General features: G+C 40.8%; 1 protein-coding gene across 4 annotated transcripts in view; it reads left to right on the top strand.

Moving 5' to 3' along the window:
- LOC139637473 (replication protein A 70 kDa DNA-binding subunit-like) overlaps positions 1 to 17,385 on the top strand; it is a 41,276-nt gene that overhangs the window by 5,712 nt on the left and 18,179 nt on the right. For 2 of the 4 annotated variants that reach the window (XM_071506209.1, XM_071506206.1), the window contains exons 4-11: positions 27 to 135; positions 227 to 318; positions 414 to 512; positions 6,515 to 6,869; positions 8,807 to 8,909; positions 9,026 to 9,094; positions 12,205 to 12,397; positions 17,025 to 17,161. In XM_071506209.1, the coding sequence (XP_071362310.1) occupies positions 27 to 135; positions 227 to 318; positions 414 to 512; positions 6,515 to 6,869; positions 8,807 to 8,909; positions 9,026 to 9,094; positions 12,205 to 12,397; positions 17,025 to 17,161 (1,157 nt within the window). The remainder of the gene's footprint in view (positions 1 to 26; positions 136 to 226; positions 319 to 413; positions 513 to 6,514; positions 6,870 to 8,806; positions 8,910 to 9,025; positions 9,095 to 12,204; positions 12,398 to 17,024; positions 17,162 to 17,385) is intronic. The other 2 variants (XM_071506208.1, XM_071506207.1) reach the window with 2 other exon arrangements.

A 17,385-nucleotide genomic window follows, 5' to 3' on the forward strand; every position in this document is an offset into this window, starting at 1 on the left:
TGTTTTGGATGTGTTTGTGTATGTAGCCTTCCTGTTAGCCACCCAGTTGAACAATCTGGCAGAAGAGAACCTCCTGGCACCAAACTGTGTGTGTATGCTGAAGAAGACCATCACCAACACATTGGCAGATGGCAGGTATGTGTTTCCTCTCTTCCTCACCTGTCTTTTTGCTGCATGTAATCTCCTTTGGCTTTATTTTTAGTTTCTCCCCCTTGTTGTGTTGCAGGCATGTGGTAGTTGTGATGGGCATGGATATTTTGCAATCAGCTGAGGAAACCGGAGGGAAGATTGGAAATCCTACTCCATTCAATACAGATGGTATGGTCTTTTTGAAATGTGCATGCATGAAGTTATAAACATTAATACTCTGAAAAGGCTCTGCAGGTCCTTTATGCGTTTTCTTCAATTTACAGATAAGACATCATCTCCACAGAAGTCTATCTCGAGCACCTCTGTCTCACCAAGCCCTCCATCAGCTGCAGAACCTGGACCCTCCTATATGAGCAACAGCAGTGAGTGTCATATCAAAGTTTTCCAGCTTCTGTATATATGGATCTTATATCCCCTCAGTCATTACACATGCTTCAAGTGCTAGTCAGTGTTAACAGTCTTTACCTGTATTAGTCTTAAATATGCCTTTATTACAGCCTCTTGCAACGTTGACTTCTCATTTACAGCAGCATTTAAAGTGAAGTCTGATTAGTGTTTAGCATTTTGCAGTGAACAGATGATGTATCCTGGGGAGCAGGACCCTCACACACACACACCTATTGATTAGTTCTCTCACATTTCCAGATATTCTAAGAATATACTACAGTAAAACCTTCACTTTGTACAAGTAAGCAACACGAGGCTGTGGTTTATAAACCAGTAGCACCCGTGGAGTATTGACACTCGTCCAAAAATATATGTGCATGCTTTTCCAAGCCACTGCATGCAAGGCAGAGATGTCTGAATAAATCCGTTTGAAAAACAACAAAGCAATGCCCCCAGAGGCCCTCAAGCTCTATGTTTGTGCATATTACATGTCATACAGATTAATGCTACTTATTTGCTAAACAGATTACAGTAATTAAATACCTCACTAATATAAACAAGTTCTTATTTCTTCATTTACAAATTAAATGCACTGATCATTAGGGCTTTACTCAGCCTAAAAACAGTTTTGTCAACTGGAAGTCACAGACTTTATTCTTTATTCTGGAGAGGCAGCTCTGGAAACGTGCTGCTTGTAGACCAAACAATATCTATGAATAGTAAAATGAAGCCACTGAAGCAAATAATAACTAATTAAACACCATTTTTGGACTGTAAAATGTTATCTTCTTTGTTATTGTGTCTTCATTTTAGATGATCCTCTGTTTATCAGAGATCATTCGTTAGTCTCACATCTTAACATGAGTGTTGTGTTGTTTGTTTACACCAGCCATAATTCAGGCGCGTTGCACTGTGGTGAGAACTTAATAGTACTTTCAGAATAACAGTACATTTTGGGGGCTGGTTAGATTGTTGAGCTTTGCCCCAGTTATTTTGGAGAATATTAGATTAATTTGACAAACTCTAATCTCACCAACAGAGGGAGCCATGTACCCTTTGAAGGAAGGGTGCTGATGAATGACTTGCAGCTCCCTCACCAGTTTTTCTCCTCAGCACTGTTGTTCTGCAGCTTTCATTTTGGACCAACAGAGTCTTTGTTGTTCAGTTTTCAATATCATTTACCATGCCACACTTTGACCACTTTGACTAAAAAGTAAAGTTTTCATTGCTCAAAAATTCATAGCGTTCAGTGGTGAAAGGCTGTAGTCTGAGTGTGGGTGAAGAACCACATGAAACAGGATCAGAAGGCACAGCATGGTTTTCAAGCAGTTGAAGGTAGCCACAGGAAATGCTAAATTAATGGAAGACTGTAGTTTCTTCAGCTCGAGTGCCTTTTTTATACATCACATTGTGCACTTTTATCATATTTACTGCTCAGCCATCAGAGCAGGAAACTATCTTGTTGCCCACTGGCCAACGCGGCTACTGGAGTCCATAACTCACCCTTTCACTGTTTTAATACCAACCAGAATTTTATAACAAAATAGGACGCCCCGAATGATACTTGGTTTCCTGCCAAACTGGCTGCTGCCATGTATCATGCCTAAAGTAGCCTGTGTTTTATTGGATCTTCTTTTATTAGCTTAGCCTTTGGTTCCCTCAGTTGTTTTATACCACCAACTGCTCACAGCATCGACATTGATTTTGTTGTATGGCAGAAACATACCCAATATTCTCCTCAGTGGAGGATGTAGGCATGTGGGTGGATAATGAGTGCTTGGTATATGTTGTGTGTTTGTGCATGTGTAGGTGTGTGTCCGTATGTGTGTGTTGTGACTGAGGGAGCTTGTGTGGGCTGATGGCTCCTCCAGTTCATGGCTTCATGAATATTGTGTTGTCGACTGAATCCCCATGTCGCGATGCACAGACGGATAGAGAGAAAGAAAGTCAACCAATTTGACTCAGCAAGGAGGAGGCTCTGCATTAAGTAGCACATCCGAGACTCTCCTCGTTATATCCTTTGATCCATGTTATTTCAGAGATCTCACCAGATACAGAAAACCTGCTGCTCAGTTTAATTGTTCTCTTGGTTAAATGGTGCTGTATTGGGCCTGATGCATAAAGTCTCACAGTTTTCTCTTACTGGATGCAGCTAAGTGTTTGATTACTTTCCAATATTTTGTAAATTGCATTTGCAGTAAGTCAATAAATTTGTGTGCATTTCCAATGAGCTGCGGGCAACGTAATGACTAAAGAGGCTGCAGTTTCATCAGAGGGTCTGGGTTAAAGCCTCTATAAAGAGTTCAGTCTTTGAGCAACAAACTGAATCTCTGAGCTCTTCCATTTAGCTAATGTGGCTCCCTGCTTCCTTCACTTACGTCTCTTCCTCATGTCTTAGTACCTCCTGCCAGGGGGATGCTGCAGAGAGCTAAGACACGAGGAGGAGACGCAAAGACAGAGGAGCTGCATTTACCAAACGAGACCTCCTCACTCACTACAACATCATTTTCATGAGACTGTAACTACTCATGTTGCAGAGCATCTCAACAGTCCCATAATACGTGGAAATAATTGAACTGGAATTTCAAAAGAAATCACCTGAGGCCTGATGACTGCTGCTCCAGCACCAATTATAGATCTATTGCTGTATCAGAGCACGATATAAATAACACCAGCAGACAAACACAGTTGTTTATTAGTGATATAATAGAATGGACAAGAGTTAGTAATAAAATAAAATCAATAATTTGGCTGTGAAAGGCTACAGGTATATTAAGCCCATACTATTCTGGCTCAGGCTCGATTTTATAGGACAAATAATTCTGTGACTTATCATCTATTTAGGATACACAAACATTTTCCCTGAATAAGCTCAGATACACTTGGAGCAGAAAATAAAAGAAGAAGAAGAAGAAAGGAAAAGTCTTTGACCGATGAATAAAACACAGTTGGTTGTGACTGATTGATTCATTCCTTATTCAGAATAAACACATCTAATAATTTTGATTCCCTGGCTATACAAGAAAAACGTTGAGCAATCACTGGGGCTGTTTTTTGTTCAGCAGTAATGCAATCAAGCAATAATAATAATATTACAATATTGCTGTTTCTACAACAGTCCATCTGTCCACTCCTTTACTGTCTCATCAGATCACCTGACTAATCACTGAATAGATTTGGACTGAAACAGTGTTGCTATGTAGTTTAAATTTAAAAAAAAAAATTTTCTCCCTCCTCCCCTCACATGCCTTGTCTTCTCCAAGACGTATTTCAGGGTTGAAACATCCTTGATGGCAGACCTTAATCCAGGTCAAGGACTGGAGGACAGAAAAAAGCGTACTTAGCTGAATGGAAAGCGCCCCCCTTTCAACTCAAGCTATTCTGTTCTGTAGTGACCTCTGACATCACTGGAGTGGGAGGATGTGGTCAGAGAACCTTTTTCCTCAGGTGTCAGCAGAGTGTGAATAACAAATTATAAATGTGTGGAGCATTTAATACTGTTTGATCATGTCAGTCACAAGTGACATTGTACTCTCTCTATTCCAAACACATCATGTTAATATTCTGAAATAACAGACAGAAAACAGTCTTTAAGCAGTGATGTGGAGTCAGAGGTCATGATATAGTAGCCACTGACAGTTCTGTATTATCATTTGAATATTCATCAGCAGCCATCACTTAAAATATACTACCTTCAAACTGCTTCACCGATGATATTTAAATTCCAGTGAGATCAGCGCTCACTGAAGTGCAGCTAAAAAAAAAAATATTCATTATTCATTGGTAACCATTCTCTGCAGGTTTCCTTTGTCCTCACAACACTTTCTCTCTTCTACTCTCCCTGTCTCTCATAAACACACACACTTCACACACTCGCTTTTATTCACTTTCTCTGTTTATTGCTTTTTTTCTTGTCTATATATTTCTCTCCTACACTGTCTTCACCACCAAGGAGGCTTCACAAACACCACTGGCATACATATTAGGAGCATGTTCTGATCTCCATCACAAAAAATGAGGATCCTTGATACAGCTCTGTGCCACTCTTTGCTCTGTTCTTCACCCTCCCTCCACCCATTCCCATCACCTATCGTCTTCCCTTCTCTTCTTTCACCACCAGCTCCCTCCCTCTTACACTCTATCCAGATAGCGTGTGTATGAATATTGATGTTAATTACCCCTCGCCTGAAAATAGCTGTTCAACCTGTGATTTCCCTAAGGAATTTACTACACACGCACACACACACACACACACACACACACACACACACACACATACACACACACACACAGAAGTATAAGGAGGGTATCATAGAGGTGAGTGTTTGCTGTTCTCCAGCATTGGAGCTTAAATCGGTCGAGTGGTCTCTGTGTAATTGCATCTTTTTGTCCCGGACAATTCTTCCCAATATGGCAGATCATTCATGCCAAAATGAGGCATTGCATAGAATGTGTTCTGACAACAGCTATCTATCTGGGGCTGATGCTACGTTATTGTGCGAGTTGGGGAAGACACCTTGTGATTCTGTGGGCTGGTCCAAACTGTTCAAGTTTTCTGCCATTGTTTACCAAAAGAAGAGGAAATTAAGTTTTCAGGCCCCACTTGAAGGTGGAATGAAGAGTTTGCCGTTTGCCAACACAGTATCGTTTAAAAACTGGTATAATGATTATTAATTATTACAGGAAGACACTCGTAGTGTTGATCTCAGTTCCTTGTGAAAAGTGCCACAAGTAGTTGTGTAGCAAATGAAAAAACAGCACTAGAGAGAAGTTCAATCCAAGTGTACTTTCTCACCTCAGCACAGCTGACCAATCACAGCATGAAGTGGGTGTGAATGGTGGATCGTGGGTTTACAGATTTATGTCAGTGTCTTGGCCACAAGACTGGTATTCTGATAACAAATTGTAATTAATATTATTATTATTATTTTTGCGATGACTGAAAGGCATAAGAACAGTAATTATGAAATTAATAATTGTTTGGCAGCCTTTCCCATGAGGAAAGACAGTTTAAATTATTGGCACAACCTGATATTAGCAGAGAGTTGAGTGACTTTGGAGAGATCTGTAAGGAGGGTTTTTATTTTCTCAGCTATTTTATTATTTTGGCAGCTGTTAACATGATCAGATAACAGCACCACCACTGATACTTAATAACTGTTGAAATGTGTTGTCTGGGTGTTTTAATTAGCTTTGTAAAACTGGTAGGTGCTCTATCAGTTACATATCAGTATCTGCAAATAAATTTGTCAACATGAGATTCTGTTATTGATTACTTTGACATGTACTACCTCACAGTGTACAGAACGCCTGTACAGTCAATAGAGCAAATTATAAAAATGCTACCTTTGCCATATTTTATTTTTTCAAAACAAAACAAGGGAGACCACACAAAGAAAGAAGGTTAAAAGCAAATAAAATGTAGGTACATGTATATCAGTAGGCTCTGTGCTGTGGTGAGTGCATGAGTGAGTGAAATATGTAGTCAATAAAATGATAAACTTAAGCTAACCCAAAACCCAAACCATAATCAAACCAAAGTCCTGCTTGTTGGGAAGAGAGAGAGCGAAAAGTGATTTCTCCAGCCCTTTATATCACTTTCAGAAGTGGGTTCAGGTGTGGCTCAACTCTCCTGACACGCCTCCTGGCCCAGCCTCTTAAACAGGAAGGAAAAGGGAAAAACACTAGGAGCCACAAACAGAGTGGGCTGGGTTGTCACAGCAGAAAGAAATGATCTTGCCAGACCTCTGTAGCCCACTCCTCACCTCTGCTTAGAGACTCCGCTGCATTAGTATTCATACTTTTGGGGAATGCATTGGAGACATTGGAGAATGTAGAACCAGAAAATATGTTGTATGTTTGCTTGGTAAATGAAAAGATCTCTGAGTAATAAATTAATTCACTAATCTTTTAGCACTATGAAATAGCCATTTTATTAATTTGGAGTTCTTCTTAAGTATTTCACTTTGTTTCCCAGCAGCCGATTCGCCTCCTCGGGGCCATGGAAGTGGTTTTGTGGGAAAGTCACCCATGAAGGCTTCACCCATGCAGGCTTCACCCGCAAAGTTTTCTCCCATGAAGGCTTCACCCGCAAAGTTTTCTCCCATGAAGGCTTCACCCGCAAAGTTTTTACCCATGAAGGCCACACCTACAAAGTTTTCACCGATGAAGGGTTCGCCCGCAAAGTTTTCACCCATGAAGGGTTCGCCCGCAAAGTTTTCACCCATGAAGGGTTCACCCGCAAAGTTTTCACCCATGAAGGGTTCTCCAGGTTCTCCAGGCTCTTCAACAAAAGTGATTCCGATTGCTACCCTGAATCCCTACCAGAGCAAGTAAGTTGAAGAGCGTGTGTCCATGTCTGTATGTGCCTGCTCTCACATACATGTGTGGTGTTTGTAAGAGAATTTAAACATGAGTTAAATTCTGTAGGGGATAGTTATAAATCATATTTCAAGAAAATCTTTTCTGTATACGTTCATTTATGATATGATTTCACTTTGATTTTCTCTTCCCGCTTCTGCTCAACCATCAGCTATTTGCTCTCCTGCTGTACCTCTACGTCCGTGTTTGCTGCCATTCCTGAGTGGCACTTTGGGGCATGTTTGGAAATGTGTGGATATGTATTTGTGCATGCATGTGTGAGCATTCTTTTTAAAAAAAAATTTTTTTATGTCATTGCATGTAGCTGTGTGGATTTGTGCATGTTAGTCATTTGCATGGAAATGAAATGAAATGACCGATCTTGCCTCAGAAACGAACCCTTTAATGACAGGTACTGCTGGGTCTTTATGATCTGCTGCTAAGGTTTTGATTCTGTTATTTAGCCCAGTGGGGATTTGACCAACCTCGTTTTTTTTCCCCACCCTTCCTTCCTTCTCACAATTTCTTCACCTCCTCCAGGGCTCCATTTTACTGCTTTTTTTTCCCCCTCCTCTTGCTTCTTATCGTTTCATTAGGCTTAAGTCTCTGTCTCTGACCTTAAAGTTGGCCACAGAAAGACAAGAGCACAGTATAGCAAGATGTAGTTGTCTAGATTGGAGTAAAAGTACCGTGTCAACTCTCCCTCTATGTTTGGGCTCTGATAACGTAGCTCTGTTTGAAATTGCAAGCTGTAAAGATAACTGTGCCTGTAGGAGTTGTAATAAACTGATGACTGTTCTAACTTTGAAGTTAGGGAGTACCTACAGTGAGTGAAATGGATGACTTCAGCAGCTCTGGTTCTTCCATGTATGTTTGCATGAAATGAGAAGTGCGGGTGTGTGTCTGTGCGTGACACAAAGTGTTTCATACGGCAGATTAAATAGAGATGCTCTGTATGTGCACATGGTCTTTTATGGGCGTTTGCATGGCTCTCTCATCCCATTCTACTGGTGTTAAGTAATAACATCAAGAGCAGACTATAATTGACTTTTGGCTGCCATAAAACCTCGGTGTAGCAGTCTTATCCATACTGAGCAGGGAATGGGGTTCACTCTGGGCAAGCAGCTGCTCTCATGATAGGGGATTTAATTGCAAGCAAAGTTATGTATGAATATCCTCCACTGCACAATTATCAGCGCAGTCAAAAAGCTCACTGCTGCATAAACTGCCGCGCCTGGCTGGCTGTTGTTAAAAACAGAAGGAGAAGCACATTTTAAATGCATCCAGGAGTTGGCAGATGTATAAAACCTAGTTCACTCTTTGAAAAGAAAGTTGTTGAATGCTTTTTTTCTTTTTTTTTTCTTTTGTTGAACTTTAAAAAACTGAAAATACACCCATCCAGTTTCCTTGGGAATTGTTCTTTTGTGCACTTGTGTTTCACATTGGTAAGTGATGTGAGCTGAGGTGGGATGCTCATTAACAAAGAAAGGAAGGTTCTTAAAATGTCTCTGCAGCATTTTCCTCCCTGTGTGTGCTGACCTTCAGACTGCAGCTCCTTTAGTTAAGTTGCACGAAACTGTGTTGGTCAAAGAAAACTTTTTAGAATTATTTCTTTAAAAGGATGTACTGTTTGTTAAGTGTTTTTATGCACTCACATAAAAGAAATCGGTTGGTGGAAATAGAAAATGAAAGCTTGACTGCAGGCATTCATGTAAATGTTTTAAACAAAACACTTGCTGAGCTTAGATTTTGGTCATTTGGCATTTGGGCAAGTTTTCTCCTTCAGAAAAATATCTCCAAAATCACACTAGCACATTGTGAATAATTAAGTTCTGTTGACACTTGACACCAGAGTTACTTAAGTAAGTTCTGATTAAGTATTACAGATGTCTACTCTGTGTATCCTTAGGTGGACTGTCAGAGCCCGAGTCACCAACAAGTCCAATATCCGCACCTGGAGTAACTCTAAAGGAGAGGGCAAGCTCTTCTCCTTTGAGATAGTGGATGAGAGCGTGAGTAGAAGAGCAGAGACGTCTGAATATCTGTCTGTTGCATGTTATCACATGTCACACATGGCTGTTTTTTGTTTTATCCGGTCAACGAAATGCTGCTTAATGGAAATGTGCAGGGAGAAATCAAGATCACGGCCTTCAACAAGGAAGTGGACAAGTTTTTCTCTCTGGTGGAGCAGGGCCAGGTGAGCAAGTCCCACTCACCCATATCCATCCACACTTGAGGTGATAAGACCTTGTTGGAAATTTCACACAAAAATGATAACTTGAGTATGTGTTGTACGTTTGCCCAGGATGGCTGAGTGCTGGAAGTAAATGTTTGTACTGACATTCTTTCAAAAGGAGCTTCCACACGTAGCTGGGTCAGTGGTTAACACGAGACTCATTTTGACAGCAGCAAGACAATATCTACAGGCTATAACAAATTTGCAGACTACTTGCAGACTAAGCCTCAGTGACAGGTATCTGTTTTGTATGCACACAGCGCCTCAAACAAGTGTATCATTGGTAAAATAGTGTCTAATAAACCCTTTCTGCAAAATCCTCCCATGCCTGCAGGACTTCTGACCAATGAATGAGCTGCAGGCAAGTATTAGAGGATTTTGTGGAGGGGATTTATTAACTCATATTTTACTGAAATATATACAATGTATGTTTGAGACATACTAAGAAGTTGAGTGGATGTATGAGGCGGGGAATATGAAGCCAATTACAGTTTGAAAAAAGGTTTAAAATCTGATGTTATTGTTTTATTGTTCTGCTGTTGTTAAATTTTGTGGTTATCATCATCGTATCAAAAACGGCTGCCAGTCTTGCAGGCCTCTCCATGGGGGATGCGTGTATTAAGTTTTTGCTTTCACTGTTTCAGATTACAGAGCTTAAGTGATTGATACTGAGATTATAACTCATGAGTGAAGTATTCCTGTAAGATTTTAAAGGATAGGTTTGGATTTTTATCTGTTTTTACTAACATGCCTGTATATATTTGGCGAGTATGAATGGTCACTGTAATCATTCCTCCTCTCCATTCTGGCCATGAAGCAACCCCGTCACAGAGAGGCTATATTATACGAGGCTTCAGCAGTCTTCTAATTAAATCACCATCTTCCTTCTAGTAGTCACATGTTGGCTTATTGCCAGTGTTGTGTCCTGGTTATGTAACTTCCAAGGATGTATCCCATAGTGGTGGCTCAGTAAGAGCGTGCCTACACAGAAAGCATTTAAGCTGCATTTTTTAGGCCTCTACCTCACGTGTCTGATGGGACAAATACACTTCAGTTTTAATCAATGCAATACTTGTTCTAAAAGCACAGAATCATAACCCAAAGTGTATTTTTACGACAGTGATTGTGTGTTTTGCTCTGAGCACTTCCAAAATGCTTGTGACCTGCAACTGTGTCTGGACACCTCCTGTGTAGACGCACACAGTTGCTGCTCTGCTGCATGTAGACCTGCTGTGTGAACATGGTGTACGGAGACACGGACACACAAAGAGGGAATTTCATTCAAAGAATCAAAGCAGGCCGTAACTTTGGAAAAATTCAGACTACTGAAGACTCATATTAACTTTGGCTAAATTTCAGAGTGCATTTTGCTCGGAACAAGGACAAGACCCTGCTTCCAGGCATTTTATTTGTTGTGCGTGTGTGTTGTGTGGGAGCAGACGGCACAGTGAGAGGACAGACAGACAGAATGGAGTTCTTCCTTACAGAGCAAATGTGCCTCAATTTAACAAATTGTCAAGTATTCAGTGGTGGAAGACAACTTACTCAGACTTCTAGAGGCAACTTTGTGTTAGTCTCAGTTTCATTGTTGTCACATCGCAAGGAGAATGATGAATACCCAACAACTGTCACAACATATATGGGCATTTGCATATCATATTAAGCTAGACCAAAAAAAAAAAAAAAAAAATCAACGCCTTTCCTTTGCTTAAGTTAAAATCTGCTGTACATATATCTTTTCACCAAACCCGTTGGTCTAAGAGTTTTGGAGGCAGTGTTTGTTAAAAGGATCATCTTTCAACCAGAGGGCCCTGGTTCAGGACCTTGTGTCAGCCAGCATCTGTTTTACTGTCCTTTTGTAAGAAATATAGTGCCTAGCTCAAGCTCCTGTTACACAACTGACAGTGACAATGACCTCTGACCTTGCTGAAGGACTGCATACCAAACAGAATTTTATGCAAGAATTAGAAAGTATAGATTGTAATATCATTAAATAATCATGAATATTAAGAGGAATAATTCATTTTCATAATAAAAATTCTATATTGATACCTGTGAGAAGTGGAGGGCTTTAAGTCTTAAGTCTTTATATAATAAAATCAAAATTAATAGACAAGTGATAAAAAGTTAAATGTAAGATAAGTGTAGAGATGCATGATGACACAGTGAGAGATAGCTGTACTTTTTCCTAGAATGAGAGTTAGCACCAGTCTTGGGGACCAGCTGAAAGAATAATCACCATGCTATTGTTTATGCAAGAGAGAAAATAGGTCTTATTAATGTGTGTTGTTTGTGTCCTAACATGCCCTTTCCATGTTTCCCTAAAACTATGCTTTTACAGCCAGGTAGAACATGCTAAAGCTCTTGCTCAACTCAGTCTGGCCCACAGAGCTTAATAACTCAATTAACCCTGGCCATCATTTTGCTAGTCACACTGGCTCAGGTATCAGCAACCGGCAGTGACTCCCAACACAGCCCCAGATCCAATTTGTGCCCTCTGCCCTCCAAAGATAAATAAAGGAATGAATCCGTCTTTGCTTCGTGATCTGAGTATTGACAGAACAGTGAGTGGGTGTGACTGGCTCTGTGTGGCCAGAATGCTTATCACATTAGTTTCATGCTCCTATCTCTGTGTGGGGTAAAGCAGAGAGAGAGAGGGATGAAGGAAAGGAAAGAGTGAGCCACAGAACCAAACTCAGAGGCAGAGAGAGAGAGAGTGGATATTGGATGCAGAGCTGGGAGAGTAAATGAAGAAGTGTGCCCTGCAGATCGAGTTTAAATTGTACTGTTTAGCAGACTCACCCTCAGCTGCTGCTTATTTTCTGGTGAATTAGAGAAGTGATGGGGCTGATATGACACCACATCTTACTCAGACCTTAAGGTTTTTCCATTCATATTAAGAGGTTTTGATGGAACAGAAGCTTTATTATAATAATGATTTCCTAAGCAGGATCAATAAACTGGTCGCTCAATTCAATCAGTCATAGTTGCTGCAAATTCACTGAGAATAGCCAGTTTGATTAGGTCTAATTTTATAATACCAGCACACCTCATTCACCTGTTCTCTGTAGGTGTACTACATCTCCAAGGCTACACTGAAGGCAGCCAACAAACAGTACAGCACGCTGAAGAACGACTACGAGATGACCCTCCATGCTCATTCATCCATTATACCGTGCAATGACAGCCAGGGCGTCCCCACAGTGCACTGTGACTTTGTGCCCATCGCAGAGCTGGAGAACAGAGACAAGGACGCCATCATTGGTAAGAGAAGAAGTTCATCGGTGAGACTTTATTTCTACCATTCTATCAGTAAAAGATCAAAAAGTGAGAGAGCAGGTGGAGCTTTAGTGCAACGGACAGTTGGGATAAAAGCAGCAGACGTGGCAGCTCAACTTTTTCAGCCTCAATTTATGCAATCAAGGCTCGAAAACATTGATAATCATCTGATGCAGATAGGTATGTGTCAAACCAATCAGCACTCTGTGGTGAGTGTTCAGATAATGATGTGACTCACTGCCTCTCCAAACTTTGATCAACTACTGGAAGTTGAAGTTGTAGAGGTGTGATTCAGGAACCGCATGGCTTTTGTTTCTTTTTTTGTTGCTACACATTCAGATTTGACTTCAGATAGTGACTTTTGTGGATAATTAAGGAGACGTTTTACCACATTCACAAATGGCTGCTAGTACATCTGTTTTGAAAATCAGAAGCAAACACCAGCAATAGCCCAGCGAGAGGTGCATTAATCCAATCAAGTGAAGAAGAGATTCATATTATATTTATGTGAACTGTCAGTAATCTTTTGCACTACAAGTTACTCGGACTGACGTCAGTGTAAAAAACACCCTTGGGCCTCATGCAGGAACATTTTCATATATTTATTCTAGATCTTTCTGGGATGTTTGCTTGTACGAGTTTCCCAGGTTAGATTCACCAAACTCTCTTGACTGGAAAAACTTATCATAAATTTTCCCCCTAAAACTGCTATATAAGGCTACCCGTTCTGCTCCATGCGTGGGTAAGTTTCATTCAAAAAAATGTTACTCACACACCACAGAGCTTGAAGTCCTTCTGTCAGAAGCGAAATCTTTGCAGCGTCATTATAGTGGTAGAGGACCTGAAACAATTACACAGCAATAAATAGTTGTCAATGACGTCTTCAGAGCAGCACTGTACTGTGACAGAAATAAATAGCGGCTGTTCTGACGTCTTTCTAAAGCAAAGCAGTCCATGACTAATATGAGAAGCGGGCAGGACGGTGACATGACTGTCATATAGCCATTAGATGAGAGAGTTTTACAGCCTCTAGTAGGTGATGTTACACTGTTGGGTGAGAGAGGAATATGCTCAGCAGCGACCTGCGTGAAGACCCTGAGGCAACTGCCGGAGTGAGAGAATTTTCCAACAACTACTCAATTTTGTAAGTCGTGAAATTTGTATACCAGTATATTCTAATAAAATTAAATGAATTTAAAAAAAAAAAAAAAAAAAAAAAGGAGCTCTGCATGACCAAGGCCAATGTGTGAATTTCATTTGTTCTTGGTACAAGAAATGCCACAAATTCTCTTAAAAATTCAGAACAAATCCATTTGTACAACTGCTTCTTGCATGAGGTCTGTTGAGTAAGTGGGCTGATGCAGTCAGGCTAGGACATGTTATCATTTTGTGGGTTTTCAACTAGACCATCTCTCTAACTGCTCAGTCAACCTAGGCGATTCATAGTCCTCAATATAAATGATTAAAAAAAAAATTAAAAAACCTGAGCTAATAGAAGGGCACATGCCAGTCAGTTGTGAGCCAGATGTCATGGAAGAATACATTATGACAAGGTCAAAGGGAAGGTTAATTCAGGCATACAGTAAAGAGAAAGATAAAAAGAGGATAAGGCTCATTCCAATGTTTTCATGAAGGTTAGCTGCAGTGCCTGCCCTCTGTGCCTGACAGGAATGTCTTATCTCTCCGACAGGTAAATTGGGATGGTCCACGTGTAGATTGGGGTTGGAATTAGTGATTCAACAGTGTGCTGTTAGCCTGCTGCTCAGTGTTATTAGTGAGATGATGCAGAGGTTCAACAGTGATGTTTCTGTAGTTCTGGCAGTAAAGGTGTATTTTTAGAGACTGCTCTTAGTCTGTTGCTGAAAGGTGAGGACATAATGTGTACGTGACAATATTTGTCTATTTGTAGGTGATTTTTGTCGTATCATGTCAGTTGTTTGTAAAGTATGAATAGGGATGGCTATCATTTAAAGATTTTCATTATTAGTATCAGTTTGTGTATATGTCAACCCTGTGATAGACTGGCGACCTTTCCAGGGTATACCCCGGCCTCGCCCAAAGTCCACTGGGATTGGCTCCAGCCCCCCATTTCTTTTTTTTTTTTATATCTGGTGTTGAAACACATTTCAGTCTGCACCCAAAAGGTAACAGATTTCACAGCAAGATGAGCATGTGCTATATAAGAAGAAGTTCAACCTGCCAAGGACTATGATGGTGAACTTCTGCACCTCCATCATTGAGTCCATCCTCACCTCCTCCATCACCATCTGGTACGCTGCTGCCATGGAGAGGGACAATAACAGACTGCAGCGTATCATCCACTCTGCGGAGAAGGTGATTGGCTGCAATCTTCCATCCCTCCAGGACCTGTACGCCTCAAGGACTTTGAGGCGTGCAAGGAAGATTGTAGCTGACTCCTCCCACCCTGGACACAAACTTTTTGTGACACTCCCCTCTGGCAGGAGGCTGCGGTCCTTCAGGACCAAAACCTCTCGCCACAAAAATAGCTTCTTCCCATCTGCTATTAGCCTTATCAACAAGGCTAGAGAGCCCCACTGTTGCTGATCCCCCTGATCCTCAATTGCACCAATCACCAGAAAAAATTCCTTGTATGTGAAAACATACTTGGCAATAAAACTGATTCTGATTCTAATTCTGATTCTGATAAGAGCTATAAGGGGGTTATTAGCATGGTTACAGTGGAATTTAAAGTGTATGGATTTCAGTGGGTTTAAAGGTTCATGTCTGTTGCATTTCTCACAACACCCTTCAGCACAGGTCTGTGTGGTCCCTTGTACTTGAGATCAGGCATCCATATGTGATTTTTGCATTGCATAGTAGTTAAGTGCTCTACTGCATAGAATCAGCAAAACATACAGCAGCTACTGGAAGGAAGCAAAACAGGGCCATTAATTCTTTTAAGTGTTGGACATGCCGTATTAGAGAACAACTTAATGGTCGTAAAGTAAACAACATACTGCAGCCTACAAAGTGGAAGATTAATGTGGGTTTACATTTAGAGCATTAATATTACATGATTAAATTAGTGTAAACTATGAGCAATACCTGCCAGCACAGCAGCACACTGCAGAGTTCAGGGATGCGCTGAGTGGTTTACCTGGAGGAGCGTGTTTGCGTTGGTTGCTGAGGGGCAGCGTTACATGTCCTGCGCATCATCTGTTGTCTCTCCATTCACTCTCTCTCCACTCCCCCTCTCTCTCCACGTCTTTGTTAAATAGGGGATTATAACATGGTAATGAGAACTGTCAGTCTGTTCCTGTGGTGATAATGGAGTTCAGAGGTGGATGACATCGTCTCAATCATAATGGAATTAAGGAGAGCTGAGAGAGCGCAGACAGACAGCAAGGGAGGGACGGAGGTGGGGGTTTAGAAAAAGGTTAGCAGAGGTGGCAGACAGGCGGATGAAGTTCACAGAATGACTGGTTTTGAGAAGTCTTTATAATAATTCTGTTCACTCATTTTATTTAATGCATGGGCACCAGTCCTGATGGCATGAGATGACTGACAGGAAATTAGCCACCAAATTTGTGATTTTTGTTAAACCATTGAAAGGTGCTCTGTGGAGTTTTGAAGGAAGGAGACTTCGTGAAGACCTTCAAATATACAATACACAATTTGGCAGCATTCAAAAGATCGGCTTTGTAAATGTTATTTGAAAATGCATGGAACACATTTGTCAGGCCCCAATGATACTCACAGTGCCTTGTCAATGTAAATATAAAATTTTTTGCCTGCAACAAAACTCCACAAGGAACCTTTAGTTATTAATCAAGTACAAATGACAAACCTCTGCTGCTCAGCTTCTTAAATATGGCTGCTTTTCCCTTGTCTCACATGAATGTAATTTGTGGAAAAAAAAAAGCATTTTAAAGTCATCACTGCTTATCACATGATGGCATTTGTCATTGTTTTATCTTTGCACATTACAAGGAACCTTGTGCACACACAAAGTTTGATTCGTTCAATTAAAAATGTAACAGTAAATCTAACAATTGTCACCGTATTGAGATACATTAATCTTTTCTACACTGCGTCGTGATTGATGCATTTGTTTCTTTCGTTTTCAGTAACCTTGTTAAAATCATGTTTGTACAATAAGGGCTTTAAAAATTAATTTGCCTTTTTCTGATTTAGTTTAGTCATAATAAGGGCAGGGTCTTCACCTTCTTAGAGCTCAGCAGTGACTGCTCCTCAGTGCAGTAATCCTGAGTGAAGTGTTTAGGCCTTGAGCATGACAGGAAACATGAATGAGGAATGAGTGTGTTTGTTGTGATTTGGAATATGGGCCTGGGTTTTAGCCAGCCTGTTATGACATTTATGTCAGTCTGCTGTGACTTGGCAATATCAGAGGGGAGTGTCAACTCTCTGTTGGGTTGGATCTTTACTGCTTAGGGAGTGATAACACTTCACAGTGTGCAGAGAATATCTAGGGGGCATTTTTACACTCGACACCATGTAGAGACCTTTCAAAAGGCTCTGTTCAAATAACGCACTATTGCTTCCTGTTTCTAATGTCTGTCTAAGCATATTGTTCTACCTGTATCCATGAGCTATCTATAGGTGGAGATAAAATGATTCTCTCTGCCTGTAGATGTTATTGGAGTGTGTAAGAGTGCAGAGGATGTATCCCGTATCACCACTAAGACCAGCAGAGAAGTCTCCAAGAGGGCCCTCAACCTAATAGACACAACTGGCAAAGTGGTGACAGTCACTCTGTGGGGAGAGGAGGTAATAACTATAATCCCCCCCTCTCTCTCTCTCTCTCTCTCTCCTTGCTCTCCCTCTATCGAGGAATGGATTTATGGTTTAACATAAAAACATGTTGAGCAGACTGTAATTAATCGTGTGTTTATGAAGGTGTGTGTGTGTGTGTGTGTGTGTGTGTGTGTGTGTGTGTGTGTGTGTGTGTGTGTGTGTGTGTGTGTGTGTGTGTGTGTGTGTGTGTGTGTGTG

This window comes from Trachinotus anak, unplaced genomic scaffold (genome assembly GCF_046630095.1).
Source record: "Trachinotus anak isolate AG129_WGS33_773 ecotype Australia unplaced genomic scaffold, CSIRO_AGI_Tana_v1 ptg000020l, whole genome shotgun sequence".
Classification (NCBI taxonomy): Eukaryota; Metazoa; Chordata; class Actinopteri; order Carangiformes; family Carangidae; genus Trachinotus; species Trachinotus anak.